Below are 17,071 nucleotides of genomic sequence, written 5' to 3'. Positions count from 1 at the left end.
TATATGTGTATATGTATGTATCTCAGGATGACAGACAACTAAACAAGAATTAACACAGACTAATAATAAAGTCAAGTGCTTAGAAAACATGAAGAATTGCGCGATACATCTGAGATTGATTCTACAAAATAAATGTATATGAACTTAATAAATAGTGCAAATGCTACATGTTAATGATTAATTATGAAGAAAATACAAAAGACACGTTAAAAACCAACTTCCAAAATGCAGCACATAAAATTTTAATGGTCACAATGCCACATATATATATATATATATATATATATATATATATATATATATATATATATATATATATATATATATGCAAAGAATTCGCGAGAGCATGCGAAATATACACAAACACTGATCTCTGGCTGAAGGAGACTCGAACCTACGAACCTTAGGACAAGGTACGCAGTGCTTTACCAATCTACCCACACTGGACAATACCTTGGCGTGTAGCATGCGCTACACGTTTGATCCAAGGCAGCCAGCTTTCAGGGAGAAGGCTTACAGCTTTTCATCTCATCCCCTGCATGCATCAGCCTTACTAGAGATTTGAACAATGCATATATATAATATATATAATATATAATATATATATATATAATATATATATATATATAATATATATAATATATAATATATATATATATATATATATATATATATATATATATATATATGTATGTATAATGCGCCAAACAACCACTGTGAAAGAATAGAGAAATTCCAAGCGCTTTCGTGACTACTCACATTATCAAGGAACAATAATTGTTCCTTGATAATGTGAGTAGCCACGAAAGCGCTTGGAATTTCTCTATTCTTTCACAGTGATTGTTTTTCATATATATATATATATATATATATATATATATATATATATATATATATATATATATATATATACATAAAACGCTCAAAAACTTACTTTAAAAAGGCTAATGGATACTGCAACAGTTTGGACGATGGTAATAACATGGTACAGAAAGAAGACGCTAACAGGATTACTGTATAATGACTAAAATATAATGGAATCAATCTAGAATAGTGTGATATATGGTGACATGACTAAATATAACATCTAGGTGAGCTAATCTACGGTGGTAGGTGGTACTTCCCAGGACAGCGTCCAGGGAAGGAATACTCAAGCCAGTCTATGGAGACACAACAGTGTTGGTTCGATCCCCAGCCGGGTTGCTGGGGAAGGTCTCTGGGTACTTTCTGTCCTCCTCGCTGCGGTTCTCAATGCTCACTGTTAACACAGATTACGTATTAATCATAATTATGGGTAAGCATGAAACCCGAAGGGGTTATACAGAGCCCTGGGTAATGGGAAGAAGTATGTTGTCATCAAGAGAGGGAGTGGGGTAACTCAAGAAGAGTGAGATATAAAGAAAAACACAGAGTTCATTAAAGATTACTAAGCGACCTGAAGGCAAACACGTTAGTTAATGCAGTTTTTTAATGAAGTCAATTTTCATTTTGCACCAAAACTTGTCTTATTATGTGAAATGAGCTTGATACAGTTATTGTAATATAAAATAACATGATTCACTTATCTAAGAATTACGACAATTTTGCTCATATGTTTTCCTTGAAAAACAAAGGTTGAATTAAACTACACGTCTCTCGCCTACCATCTAAATACAACACTCAATAATCTTCATTCTACAAAGCAAAGTGGTTATATATATATATATATATATATATATATATATATATATATATATATATATATATATATATATATAATATAATATAATATATAAAAATTGTGTGTGTGTGTCAGTTAGGAGGATTTTGAGTATATTTAGGTGAAGGAAGGGTCAAAAAGTAATATTAATGTTACAAGTAGTGAAGTCGAGTCTTGAAAGCTTAAGTCCCCACACCCGGACACTCTCCTGGCGACTATTATATATAAACTAACGTTAAATACATAGAGATGATGATCATCATGTTTAGCTGATCCAGACACATCAGTATTATTTACTTTTAATTAACCTAAACCAGATAATTTAATAACTATGTAAGATAATTATAAAAGATACTGAAACATTTTACAATAATACTAAGCTTGTAGTTATGAATGAAACAGTAATGTTAAGCTTTGAAGATAATTAGAAAGCTTATTAGATTGTCAGATAATACAATGTTAATATTTTTGTTAAAAACTTCACACACACACACAAAAAAAAAAAACGTTTTGATTGTTATTTCTTACTATGTTTGGTATATTAGTATATTATTATGAATAAGCAATATATACATTTTAGAAGCTAGCTATAACTAATATTAATAGGTTAATTTACAAGACGCTGGATACATACAATGAGTCGCGTCGTTTAAAGGGTATACATAGGAGGTTTAAGCGTAAGGTATACATAAAGATTAATCCTTACCACCATAGGTGATTAATCTCTTAAATATACCTCAAGTTTAATTATGAGAAGATAGCAACTTAGACCATTAATAAGCTACACAGGATTATTCCACGAGGTTTTCGCGTGTAAGTGTTGTAAGATACACACGGCTGGTAAAATATACATTATTATTATTATTATAATCAAGGGGAAAGCGCTAAACCCGGAGGATTATACAGCGCCTGGGGGGGGGATGTGGAAGGCATTCAGGCTTAATTCGGGGAACTGGAGCACAGATCCAATTCCCTAAATCAAGAGCCCCTCACCAACATCAAGGAACCTTCCTTGAGGGGGGTATAATATACAGTCAAGCTAGGATAAATCAAGAAAATCAAACTTAGAATTATTACAGTTTTTATACCTTACTCTTGTCCGTACTATGAATAAAATTTTAATTTTTACAAATGTTTTCTTTATTGACTGATTATATTTGTGGTCTCTATATTCTGGTGATACAAGCTTCGTGTATATTCTCGTAATATACTCGTCGTGTATATTCTGGTAATATACGCATCGTGTGTATTCTGGTCATATAGGTTTCGTAAAATTATGGTATATTAAATTAATGGCCACACTCTCCCGCATATATGTAATGTTTTCTTGAAGACTTGAACGAAGGTCATCTTTTCAATCTTCCTGAGACATTAATTAACGAGGACATAGTTAGTGTTGAAGTTTTTTTTCAAAATTGCAAATACCTGGGCAGACTTGCACGGGAGTCGCTTGTTCAGAGAAACAATATTCTCAAGTTACAGACGTATTATTGAAATTATATTCCCCCTACCTCGGATCAAACCTAATAACCTGCCATTCCGCAGACTCATACGGGTTTAGGGCCCCCACGTGAAAATAACAGTTTGTGAAAGTACTTGTGGTAGCCATGAGTTAGTTAACTGGTGTAAATTAAAACTTAGTAGTCAAGTTAAATACTAAACTAAGATGACTTTTTTTTTACACTAGGTGTTATTTATTACTGAAAAATGAGTTAGTAACCACCACAACCAACCACCATCACCCACTACCGTCCACCACTACCTGACTCCGCCCATCACCAGCAGCACCACCACTACCAGTCACCACGACTCACTACTACCACTACTTGTCACCACGATCCACCTTCACCACCACCTGTTACCACGATCCACTTCCACCACCATCTGTTACCACGATCCACTTCCACCACCACCTGTTACCACGATCCACTTCCACCACCACCTGTTACCACGATCCACCTGAATTCACCACCACCTGTTACCACGATCCACCTTCACCACCACCTGTTACCACCACCCACCCACCCACCTCCGCCAATCTCCGCTTGTAGCATGGCACTCATGAAGTTCTTGAAGAAACTTTCCAGTTCCTTCTCGTATATATCCATGAACTCCTTGGAGGTGTTGACGGTGCCCCTGGGCTGACCCTCCTCCAGCTCCTCACCCTCCAACACCTGACGCTGACGCTGCAGTGTCTGCTGACGAAGGAAGCTCCTCATGGCCTCCCGTGTGCTCTGTAGGTGTGGCATCACATGTGTGGATTGACCTACACACCTTACACAACCTAAACAGTTTTCACTGACGTCACTATTTGTTTCCCGGATGAGCGGCCATATTGGTTACATATGATTTGTAAACAATGTGATGTGTGAATAAACAAATAATAAATGTAATGTGTTTAGAAAATAAATTAGCTGATTATTTAGACGCTTCTACTTTCAAATATTAACCTTCTTTTAGATTTACATTATAAAAAGTTATAACATGTATATATGTCCAGGCAACTTCCTCTAGTTGCAAGTGTTTTAATATCTATTTTTTTACACCAATCAATTTTACAGGCTAAGATTTGTTATCCTACCTCAGCTCATTTTAAAGCCCCTTATGTCATATTTAAACAATAATGCTCCAAAATCTTCACGGTAAATTAAAAATAATATTGATTAATATACTTCCTGCTCATTTGCACAACTAGATATTATGGTTGAAGTGTTGTAAGATATAGCCGGTATAATAACAGTTTTATTTGTACAACTCTAGACTCATCACTCTGGTTATGTGAAAAGCCAATACAATCGTGGATTAGATTAGGCTAGGTAAGATCCGTTAGGAAACAAGACTAAGTGTTTCCTGACGCGCGGGAGCTTTTGGTCATCTGACCGAGGCCTTCTGCTGGCTTACCACTCCACCCCTCTAAAACTTACGGCTATGATTATAACCATTTTATCTACAAGGATAACTTGTCACAAGCATCACCTAGGTGTTTATTATTGTATGCAGCCTAATACTTGACACGGTATTTACCACCGGACCTGTTAAGATAACAACTAATAAATCTAAGATAGACCTTATTGCTTTTATGTTTAAAACAAATCAACCAATTGTAAATTATCACAAATTATTTATAAAAACCAGACACTTCTGGACATGTTTATTATCAAATGTAACCAACATAGCCGACCGGGAATTGATGTCACACGACATTCTACAACCCATTCATTTTTTCCAACCCATTCTTTTTTTCCACTTAATCTCCAACCCATTCTTTTTTTTTTTTCAATTTCATTCTGTAACCCATTAATTTTTTCCAACTCATGAGTGGTAGGCCAACGTGTCTTACCACTGCCGGACACAGGATGAAACTCAACTGCGACATTACCCACAATTTAAGTGTCGAGCAAATTTTAACGTTCTTGCCTTAACCTAACAACTTCGTTGCCAGACGTATCGCGGCTGGTTGTTTTTTTGTTTTGATTTTTTTTTTTATAATTTCTGGGCATGTTTCCTTAACACACCTGCTGTCCCTGTTCACTTAGCAGTAAGTAGGTACCTGGGTGTTAGTCGACTGGTGTGGGTCGCATCCTGGGGACAAAATTAACCTATGTTGCCCGAAATGCTCTGCATAAGAGGCGACTTTCTATACAGTATGTCAGTGATGTCAGCTATGGTCTGTATAAGTTGTATCACGTACTTGTAGAAATAAAGATTATTCTTATAAATCTGAAATAAACTATTTCAAGCATTTAAAAAAATTAGAGAAGAGTCGGGTCCTCTTTAAACTAACTCTGAACACATTACTGTTAGAAGAGGAAGATTATTTTCTGTCAGTCTTCACACAAGAAGACAAACGAAATCTGTGTAATTAATTATGATACTGGACCTGAGGAAAGCAAATTGTGTCATATCACTCTAAAGACGTGGTTGTAAAAGACTGATTAGAGTGAAACACGTAGCCAGGGATAAGAGTGCAACGGACAAGTAAAGTAGCAGCAGCAACACCCACAGCAAGAGGCATTCTTAAGCTTTCCCAGCGCTCGGGCTTCCGCCCAAAGGTGGGGTGTGGCTCGAAAAGGATCCCGTAGTGCTTGCTGCCTTTGCACCTCCTGATATCGTCTGCTGCTATGCAGCTGCCACACCCTTCGAGCCCAGTGTGGGCGGGGTTTGTGCCAGCACAAGGTGCCTAGCTTCTCCCTCCGAGCCCCGTGGGGGTGGAAAATGAGCCTAGGCCTGGGGACAGCTGGTCCCAGAAGATGAGGAGGTACTTGTACCTCTTCAAATGGCAGACATTGGTCTGAGACACTGCCGCGAAAGGGAGCCAAGACCGGGCCACCTCTTGGAAAAGGTTAGGGCCGGGCGATTATAACGGCGAATCTAGAACAGAACAGAGCGTAGCCAGGTCCCTGACGAACTGTGTTCAAGAATTCTTAAAGAACGCAATAGTAGCGTACCAGGTATGTGGTACAGTATCACTGCAAAAGGGTATCGTACCTCGCATGTGGTACAGTATTACTACAAAACAGAAGACAGATCTCTATCATCGAATTATTGCCCAATCATCCTGATGTCAATAGTGAGCAAATTATTAGGATCGATAATAACGGTAAAAATTACTGTAGAATCCAGCCAGATGACCATAATTTAATTACTAGACAAAATACTGATTCACACGAGGGTGTTCTTTGCTAACAAATGTACCGACACTTTTGGTCCATAGCATTCAAGGTTGTGGACCAACATAAAGAATATGATGTTTACCCACCCATCCTTCTGAGTGTTAGCACTCTACAGTATCTCCACCCATCCTTAAGAGTACCAGCACTCTACAGTATCTCCACCCATCTTTCAGAGTGCCAGCACTATACAGTATCCCTACCCAACCTTCAGAGTACCAGCACTCTACAGTATCCCCACCTATCCTTCAGAGTACCAGCACTCTACAGTATCCCCACGCATCCTTCAGAGTACCAGCCCTCTACAGTATCTCCACCCATCCCTCAGAGTACCAGAATTACAGTATATCTACCCATCCTTCAGAGTACCAGCACTACAGTATACTCACCCATCCTTCAGAGTACCAGCATTACAGTATACTCACCCATCCTTCAGAGTACCAGCATTACAGTATACTCACCCATCCTTCAGAGTATCAGCATTACAGCATACTCACCCATCCTTCAGGGTACCAGCATTACAGTATACTCATCCATCCTTCAGAGTACCAGCATTACAGTATACCCACCCATCCTTCAGAGTACCAGCATTACAGTATACTCACCCATCCTTCAGAGTACCAGCATTACAGTATACTCACCCATCCTTCAGAGTACCAGCATTACAGTATACTCACCCATCCTTCAGAGTACCAGCATTACAGTATACCAACCCATCCTTCAGAGTACCAGCATTACAGTATACTCACCCATCCTTCAGAGTACCAGCATTACAGTATACCCACCCATCCTTCAGAGTACCAGCATTACAGTATACTCACCCATCCTTCAGAGTACCAGCATTACAGTATACCCACCCATCCTTCAGAGTACCAGCACTACAGTATACTCACCCATCCTTCAGAGTACCAGCATTACAGTATACCCACCCATCCTTCAGAGTACCAGCATTACAGTATACCCACCCATCCTTCAGAGTACCAGCATTACAGTATACTCACCCATCCTTCAGAGTACCAGCATTACAGTATACCAACCCATCCTTCAGAGTACCAGCATTACAGTATACTCACCCATCCTTCAGAGTACCAGCACTACAGTATACCCACCCATCCTTCAGAGTACCAGCACTACAGTATACTCACCCATCCTTCAGAGTACCAGCACTACAGTATACTCACCCATCCTTCAGAGTACCAGCACCTCCTCCCACATCTATGGCACATCCGAGTTTAGTGCTTTTTTTACTGAAGAACAACTTTTCCTCTATAGAACTCCAGTTCAACAAAGTGCTTTTCCCTGAATCCTTTACTGAATGTTAGGTTACTCATTGTTACCATGGTAACAATCTTCAGTATGGCCCTTGGATGGTTCACAATGAACGGCCTGATTAATATAATTGTATATTGTTTGACATAACAAGGTCCCTACCAGTAGCTATGAGAGGGGAGGTTCAGCTGTGAATCTCTGTTAGGTTGAGAATATTGTTGAGAATTCCAGCTACAGTAGCGTCAGAAGAAAGATCTTTTAGCAAAGTCAAACATATCAAAAACATTTTAAGATCTGCTATGTCTACCTGACTTGTTGATTTAGCAAGACTGAGTATTGAATCGAGCACTGCCACAGAAATTAATTTTGATAGTCTTATTAAAAATTTTGCAGAAAAAAAGCTCATTTCTAAGTAATTATTAAACTTTCAAGAATTTATTTTACTTTGAAAGAACTTATTAAATGTTTAAAAATTGACGCACTTGTATAGTTATAGGTCAATACATTTTTTCAAAATCTATAAAGTATATGTTACCTGGTCATTTTGCTGCGCAGGAAATAAAGCCTATATGAAAGTTTACCAATAGTTTTACTGGACTTCAAATTCCCAATTTTGAGAGAAGCCTCAACCTGCCCCCAAAGCAGTCTTGTTCTGCCTTGCAAAATTTCTCTTTGAGGCCCTGGTCCCTACACTCGCCCATTGAGACGGGCTAGGATTCCAGTCAATGGAAAGAACCATTTAGGTGGTTTGTGTTATGTGTTAGCCTGACTGGCAAATGTTACGGACGAGTGTGGTAAGGAGAGAGTTTACAGCTCAACACTTGTGACGACACGTTGTTTACTGCTGAACTTTATCAAAACTTAGTTAAAATGCTAACTTGTTCTGCACATGTCTCTAGCATGTACTCGCTCTTGTTACATTCAGTGAACTTTGTCCCTTCATGGTCCCTTCAGAGGTCCCTTCAGGGGTCCCTTCAGGAGTCCCTTCAGGGCAGCTCCTAGGCCTCGTGTTTACTGTTAAACAACGTCTCACAACCAAGGTCCCTATCAGGGTTTGTTGTGCATATTAGCAGCCTCTCTGCCCTTGTTTGTTTACTGTCTTGTCTATGTTCCCGAATAAAATACCTCTACCTCCCCCTTGTCCCTTACTCCTTGTGTCAGTCTGCCTTCGTATCTCTCACTCCTCGTCTTTCACTGTTCCTCAACCCTCGATCCTCTTCCTCCTCCCTTATTTCTCCTGCTGCTGCTGCTCCCTCATTGCTCCTCCCTCACCTGTACCCCGGCTTGGGCAGTAGCTGCTTCTTTCTCCTCTTCCTCCTCCTCCTGTTGCCTTTTAACATCCAGGTCGACCATGGATGAGTCTGGGTCCCTCAGCTTGGCCATGATGAACACTTCTTCCGGGTGGTCATCGTGATCATGTGTCTCCAGTTGACCTGGAAAATGGCGGCCAACACGTTAAAAAGAAAGCAATTCATCTGGACCTAGAAACACAGGTAAGCATCTTTAATAAAAACGTTTCGGTCCTCGGACCTTGATCTCTTATCTGAAGTTATTAAGGTCTCTGAACACATACACAACAAGTCTGAACACATACACAACAAGTCTGAACACATACACAACAAGTCTGAACAAATACACACAAGTCTGAACACATACACACAAGTCTGAACACATACACACAAGGCTGAACACATACACACAAGTCTAAACACATACACACAAGTCTGAACACATACACACAAGTCTGAACACACACACACAAGTCTGAACACATACACACGTCTGAACACATACACAACAAGTCTAAACACATGCACACAAGTCTAAACACATACACACAAGTCTAAACACATACACACAAGTCTGAACACATACACAACAAGTCAGAACACATACACACAAGTCTGAACACATACACACAAGTCTGAACACATACACACAAGTCTGAACACATACACACAAGTCTGAACACATACACACAAGTCTGAACACATACACACAAGTCTGAACACATACACAGCAAGTCTAAACACATGCACACAAGTCTGAACACATATACATAAGTCTAAACACATACACAGCGCTGAAAGCAGAAGCTGATTCAGAGCTCCAAGCAACACAGGCTTCCGTAGCGATGTACCGCTGTTGCTGACAGTTGAAGACAGGGACAGAGCCAAGTTTTCATTGGGGAAACGTTTCGCCCGATGCATTAATACACGCAGAAGGCGGATGTTATATCGTGTTAGAGTTAATAAAGAAGACAGCTACGCAACAAGATTTTACTGGCATGTTTCGCTCTGTGTAGAGCTTTATCAAGACATGTTTCGCTCTGTGTAGAGCTTTATCAAGACATGTTTCGCTCTGTGTAGAGCTTTATCAAGACATGTTTCGCTCTGTGTAGAGCTTTATCAAGTCAAAACTGAGTGAAGACCATTCATACACTAAAAAAATATAATTTAAACAAGGTTAACGCGGATTCCGAAGACGTTTAACGATGGTGTTAGTGAATGTCTGGGAAGACTTAACGAATGTTATAATAATAATAATAAAAATAATAATAATAATAATAATAATAATAATAATAATTTATTTCAGGATGATACAATGTTTGTACATAGATGGGTGACATTTTTAGTTGTGAATGCAGAAAGCCCATCATTATTATTATTATTATTATTATTATTATTATTTGGGTCACGGCCACTGTCACGCACAAATACGTATCTAGTATCATAAATTATTACAAAAAAGGCCACTAGTATGCCTAGATATGCCTAGGCATTTCGAGCAGACTGATACTATTTCTTACACAGGTTATGGATCATACTGGTATTAAAGTTAGGTAGCTGTAGTGAGTAACTAGATTTACAAAAGTGAGGTAGTTCAAAATATTTAAAAATTAACAATTAGTTTATCTATTTGTGGGAATGATCTGGTCTTGGAATGATAGTTTATCAATGCTCCTATAGTGGAGTGTATTTTGTTTTGGGGTGTGTTAGCTACCAGTGGGGTGTGTTAGCTACCAGTGGGGTGTGTTAGCTACCAGTGGGGTGTGTTAGCTACCAGTGGGGTGTGTTAGCTACCAGTGGAGTGTGTTAGCTACCAGTGGGGTGTGTTAGCTACCAGTGGGGTGTGTTAGCTACCAGTGGGGTGTGTTAGCTACCAGTGGAGTGTGTTAGCTACCAGTGGGGTGTGTTAGCTACCAGTGGGGTGTGTTAGCTACCAGTGGGGTGTGTTAGCTACCAGTGGGGTGTGTTAGCTACCAGTGGGGTGTGTTAGCTACCAGTGGGGTGTGTTAGCTACCAGTGGGGTGTGTTAGCTACCAGTGGGGTGTGTTAGCTACCAGTGGGGTGTGTTAGCTACCAGTGGGGTGTGTTAGCTACCAGTGGGGTGTGTTAGCTACCAGTGGGGTGTGTTAGCTACCAGTGGGGTGTGTTAGCTACCAGTGGGGTGTGTTAGCTACCAGTGGGGTGTGTTAGCTACCAGTGGGGTGTGTTAGCTACCAGTGGGGTGTGTTAGCTACCAGTGGGGTGTGTTAGCTACCGGTGGGGTGTGTTAGCTACTGGTGGTGTGTGTTAGCTACCGGTGGGGTGTGTTAGTGGGGTGTGTTAGCTACCAGTGGGGTGTGTTAGCTACCAGTGGGGTGTGTTAGCTACCAGTGGGGTGTGTTAGCTACCAGTGGGGTGTGTTAGCTACCAGTGGGGTGTGTTAGCTACCAGTGGGGTGTGTTAGCTACCAGTGGGGTGTGTTAGCTACCAGTGGGGTGTGTTAGCTACCAGTGGGGTGTGTTAGCTACCAGTGGGGTGTGTTAGCTACCAGTGGGGTGTGTTAGCTACCAGTGGGGTGTGTTAGCTACCAGTGGGGTGTGTAAGCTACCAGTGGGGTGTGTTAGCTACCAGTGGGGTGTGTAAGCTACCAGTGGGGTGTGTTAGCTACCAGTGGGGTGTGTTAGCTACCAGTGGGGTGTGTTAGCTACCAGTGGGGTGTGTTAGCTACCAGTGGGGTGTGTTAGCTACCAGTGGGGTGTGTTAGCTACCAGTGGGGTGTGTTAGCTACCAGTGGGGTGTGTTAGCTACCAGTGGGGTGTGTTAGCTACCAGTGGGGTGTGTTAGCTACCAGTGGGGTGTGTTAGCTACCAGTGGGGTGTGTTAGCTACCAGTGGGGTGTGTTAGCTACCAGTGGGGTGTGTTAGCTACCAGTGGGGTGTGTTAGCTACCAGTGGGGTGTGTTAGCTACCAGTGGGGTGTGTTAGCTACCAGTGGGGTGTGTTAGCTACCAGTGGGGTGTGTTAGCTACCGGTGGGGTGTGTTAGCTACCAGTGGGGTGTGTTAGCTACCAGTGGGGTGTGTTAGCTACCAGTGGGGTGTGTTAGCTACCAGTGGGGTGTGTTAGCTACCGGTGGGGTGTGTTAGCTACCGGTGGGGTGTGTTAGCTACCAGTGGGGTGTGTTAGCTACCAGTGGGGTGTGTTAGCTACCAGTGGGGTGTGTTAGCTACCAGTGGGGTGTGTTAGCTACCAGTGGGGTGTGTTAGCTACCAGTGGGGTGTGTTAGCTACCGGTGGGGTGTGTTAGCTACCGGTGGGGTGTGTTAGCTACCAGTGGGGTGTGTTAGCTACCAGTGGGGTGTGTTTGCTACTGGTGGGGTGTGTTAGCTACCGGTGGGGTGTGTTAGCTACCAGTGGGGTGTGTTAGCTACCAGTGGGGTGTGTTAGCTACCAGTGGGGTGTGTTAGCTACCAGTGGGGTGTGTTAGCTACCAGTGGGGTGTGTTAGCTACCAGTGGGGTGTGTTAGCTACCAGTGGGGTGTGTTAGCTACCAGTGGGGTGTGTTAGCTACCAGTGGGGTGTGTTAGCTACCAGTGGGGTGTGTTAGCTACCGGTGGGGTGTGTTAGCTACCGGTGGGGTGTGTTAGCTACCAGTGGGGTGTGTTAGCTACCAGTGGGGTGTGTTAGCTACCAGTGGGGTGTGTTAGCTACCAGTAAGGTGTGTTAGCTACCAGTGGGGTGTGTTAGCTACCAGTGGGGTGTGTTAGCTACCGGTGGGGTGTGTTAGCTACCGGTGGGGTGTGTTAGCTACCAGTGGGGTGTGTTAGCTACCGGTGGGGTGTGTTAGCTACCGGTGGGGTGTGTTAGCTACCAGTGGGGTGTGTTAGGGAGATAGGGTGTTTTAAACGGTGCTTTTGAAAACGGTGGTTGGGTCGGCAGTTCTAGAGTTTTCAGGCAGGAGTTCCAGATTTTAGGCCATTTTATGTACACCACCAACTATAAAAATTGACTATACACGACATATACACTACCGTCGTAGGGGCTTACCAAGATCTCTCAGCTCCTTGTGTATTGAGCGGAGGCGTTCAACGGCCATGTCATCGAAAAAGGACCCTCCTCGTACGATGGGTTGTAGTTCCCGAGGTAGGTCGCTGGCCTCCTGCTGCGAAACCGTCATACTTGCACCCTCCTGCACCACCACCCCCAACAACGCCAACACCACCAACAACACCACCTGTGGGAGGAACACCTTCTATTATTAATATATATTATATAATATATAATTTTTAAAGGGGTGAAGGGGTAAGCCAGCGAAAGGCCTCGGTCAGATGACCAAAAGCTCCAGTGGCGGGTCATCGTATGGCTATGAGCCGCGTCAGGAAACATTTGTCCTGTTACCTAACGTAACCCGGCGTTGTAATGGTGCAACATCAGCACTGTCCCCAGCCAACACTGACATATTTTCTATTTGTTTTCACTTCCACACACATGACTGTGGCAAAGTATAGATAAATTTGGGCCAGATGAAGTTTTATACCAAAGTAACTACCACAGTGGTATCACCACCATCACCACAGTGGTATCACCACCATCACCATAGTGGTATCATCACCATCACCATAGTGGTATCATCACCACAGTGGTATCACCACCATCACCACAGTGGTATCACCACCATCACCACAGTGGTATCACCACCATCACCACAGTGGTATCACCACCATCACCACAGTGGTATCACCACCATCACCATAGTGGTATCATCACCACAGTGGTATCACCACCATCACCACAGTGGTATCACCACCATCACCACAGTGGTATCACCACCATCACCACAGTGGTATCACCACCATCACCTGCAGCAGGTGATGGAAAGTTCCCAGGTTCAAGGATCACAACAATGTTATAACAACTGCAAGTAGAGTACTAGGCTGGATAACAAGAAACTTTAACATTAAGATAACAATTCAATGATGATACTTGAAGACATTCGTACTACTACCTGTTATGGTAGAGTGATAGTAAAAACTTTACGATCACTGTACCATAACAACCTCGCGAAATCGTAATAACACTATTGTGAACAACAGAACATGTGGGATTGGAACCAGTGGACGACTAGTCCTAAAACTAGCAGGCTGGTGGCGCCCATTCTAACCTTCCTTGCACAAAAATACACCTAGCTGGATAAATCTTATTAGAATGGCATGGTACAATGGATAACGCACTGGCTTGTCATGGGTTCGAACACCCACTCCATTCTGTGAGTTGATATCTCGGTTACAGTTAGTCTGATACACGTGTTACAGGAAACAGAGGTCCGTTCGAAAAAAATAATTCACCTGATACAACATCAACGTTAAATTGATGACTTAATGCAGGTTAGCAGTCTCTCTCTCTCTCTCTCTCTCTCTCTCTCTCTCTCTCTCTCTAATCCCTCCTGGGTAACAATTCTTTGTCCCACTAACCTAAGTAACACTTCCTAATCTCAAGTTATTTGTTATTGCTGAACAAACACACACATGACCTCCCCGTTTTCTGTGTGACGTGCTTCCCGTTTTCCTTCCTGCATTCTTGTAAGATTAGGTTATGTAAGATTCCTCAGGAAACAGGGAAAAAGTGTCTTGTGATCCTGACGATGTTGTGGCGCCTGTAGTATACTGTCAACACTTCTGTGGTGGTGGTGGTGGTGTTGTTGAGGGTGATGGTGGTGGTGTTGTTGAGGGTGATGGTGGTGGTGAGGGTGATGGTGGTGGTGAGGGTGATGGTGGTGGTGAGGGTGATGGTGAGGGTGATGGTGGTGGTGAGAGTGATGAAGAGGTGATGCTGCTGGTAATGGTGGTAGCTGTAAATGTGATATGATGGTTGTTGTGATGTGCTGGTTGTGATTGTGCTAGTGATGGTGATAGTAGTGCTGCTAGTGGTAGTGGTTATACTTGTGATAGTGGTGGTGGTGCAATGGTGGTTGTGGTAGTGCTGGTAGTTAGGTTGCTTTGACTAATAGTATTTCTGAATGTACTCACACTAGTGTTTGCTAGACACACACACACACACACACACACACACACACACACACATACATACATACATACATACATACACTCACACACACACACACACACACACTCACACACACACACACACACACACACACACACACACACACACACATACACACACACACACATACACACACACACACACACACACTAGCCTACTAACTTCCTCACCTTCATCATTGGTCGATGTTATCCAAGAGTCTGAAACAAAGAAAAATATAAATTAATAATCATAACTAAATGAATGATAACAAAAATTCCGTTTTAACTAGTAATAACAATGTCTAGACATTACACAAACATTTCTGAGCTGAAATAGTAGTGTACGAGAACAAGGCATATATTCGGGAGACATTGGAGATGTTATGATAAAAAGAGATGTAACAAGACTTGATAAAGCTCTACACAGAGCGCAACACTGTCCCTATACCAGTATGTCTTGTAATGTTTACTAATGTTGAGAGTACGACACAGAGTGAAGGTTCTGATGGTGGAGAAACATCTGTTAAACTTGTTACTAGTTATCCTCCTTCTTCAGTATGTCATCAGCCCAGCTCTGTCTCGCTGCCGCTAAAGGAATAGTGGAGAGTGGTCATCGTATTCTACCGCTCGAAAAAATATAAATGAAGAAAATTAAGGCACATGTGCAACATCTGGGTATTTTTATTGTAGACATTTCGCCATCCAGTGGCTTTATCAATACAAATTTTGTATTGATAAAGCCACTGGATGGCGACACGTCTACAGTAAAGATACCCAGACGTTCAACACGTGTCTTAATTTTCATCTCGTCGGTACTGTATACCATTCTTGTACATAAATATACATGTTTGTGCGTATGTATGTGTGCATATGTATGCAAACTTGTGTACGAGTGCGCTGATGTATATTTATATATACATATGAATGTGTACACGTTTAAATGTGTATATGGCATGAGGGTCCCTGTATGGATGCGCAGCCACACAGGTCTCAACTGGTGACTAACTGTTGGCGTTTATAGACGCACTCTCATCTCTTTTTTTATTTTATTTTTATTAACACATCGGTCGTTTCCCACCAAGGCAGCGTGACCCGAAAAAGAAGAAACACTTTCATCATCATTCACTCCATCACTGTCTTGCCAGAGGTATGACCACTCTACAGTTCAAGAAGTGTACCCTACTAAAGTCTTTTGATGTACCCTACTAACGTCTTTTGATGTACCCCACTAACGTCTTTTGATGTACCCCACTAACGTCTTTTGATGTACCCCACTAACGTCTTTTGATGTACCCCACTAACGTCTTTTGATGTGCCCCACTAACGTCTTTTGATGTACCCCACTAACGTCTTTTGATGTACCCCACTAACGTCCTTTGATGTACCCCACTAACGTCTTTTGATGTACCCCACTAACGTCCTTTGATGTACCCCACTAACGTCCTTTGATGTACCCCACTAACGTCTTTTGATGTACCCCACTAACGTCTTTTGATGTACCCCACTAACGTCTTTTGATGTACCCCACTAACGTCTTTTGATGTACTCTTTTATTTTCTTTAAGTTAGACAAATTTAATTTAGATAACGACATGTGTGAATAAGAGACATTCCGAGATTATCCGGTGAAAATTAAACGCTAATTTCTTCATTATAAATGACAACACAGCCTAAAACTAATTCAAACCTACCACTAAGAAACACAAGCACTGAAAGCTTAAAGCTAGTCTACAAAAGCGTTCTCTAGTTATCTCGCAGAGAGAGAGAGAGAGAGAGAGAGAGAGTGAGATTCCAAGGCACTCAGGCACAGTTTTAACTCTACCATCAAGGACCTCAGTGGAATTAAGTCCCTGACTTTTTTGGGTTTTCCTAAGTAATTTGCACATATGTTAAGCTATGTATGATAATTGTACTTATGTGTAGCTGTACCTAAATAAACTTACTAATTAGGATACATCATTGTTGAATTTTTTTAAACTAATTAGTAAAGAATTAAGTTACCACACGGTAATGAAATTTGAGGAACGGGCTACGTAACAGTGACCAGAGGTCATTCACACATGCCAGTAGCTACACGAACCGTTCCATCATTATAATAAACCAGCATTGAGGATTTGGAACAGAT

The 17,071-nt window shown here is 41.7% G+C and overlaps 1 protein-coding gene across 1 annotated transcript in view; it reads right to left on the bottom strand.

Annotated features, from left to right (window-relative positions):
* Window positions 1-895: 895 nt before the first annotated feature.
* The window catches only part of LOC128686866 (uncharacterized), a 116,850-nt gene continuing 100,674 nt past the window's right edge, over window positions 896-17,071 (bottom strand). Inside the window, exons 2-6 of the mRNA XM_053774046.2 lie at window positions 15,137-15,166; window positions 12,951-13,137; window positions 8,911-9,071; window positions 3,729-3,933; window positions 896-1,258 (exon numbers count right to left, since the gene is read on the bottom strand). Coding sequence (XP_053630021.1) covers window positions 1,161-1,258; window positions 3,729-3,933; window positions 8,911-9,071; window positions 12,951-13,137; window positions 15,137-15,145 — 660 coding nt within the window. The 5' untranslated portion in view covers window positions 15,146-15,166 and the 3' untranslated portion in view covers window positions 896-1,160. The remainder of the gene's footprint in view (window positions 1,259-3,728; window positions 3,934-8,910; window positions 9,072-12,950; window positions 13,138-15,136; window positions 15,167-17,071) is intronic.

Source organism: Cherax quadricarinatus, chromosome 7 (genome assembly GCF_038502225.1).
Source record: "Cherax quadricarinatus isolate ZL_2023a chromosome 7, ASM3850222v1, whole genome shotgun sequence".
In the NCBI taxonomy this organism is placed as follows: domain Eukaryota; kingdom Metazoa; phylum Arthropoda; class Malacostraca; order Decapoda; family Parastacidae; genus Cherax; species Cherax quadricarinatus.
This window is presented reverse-complemented; position numbering and strand designations above follow the sequence as displayed.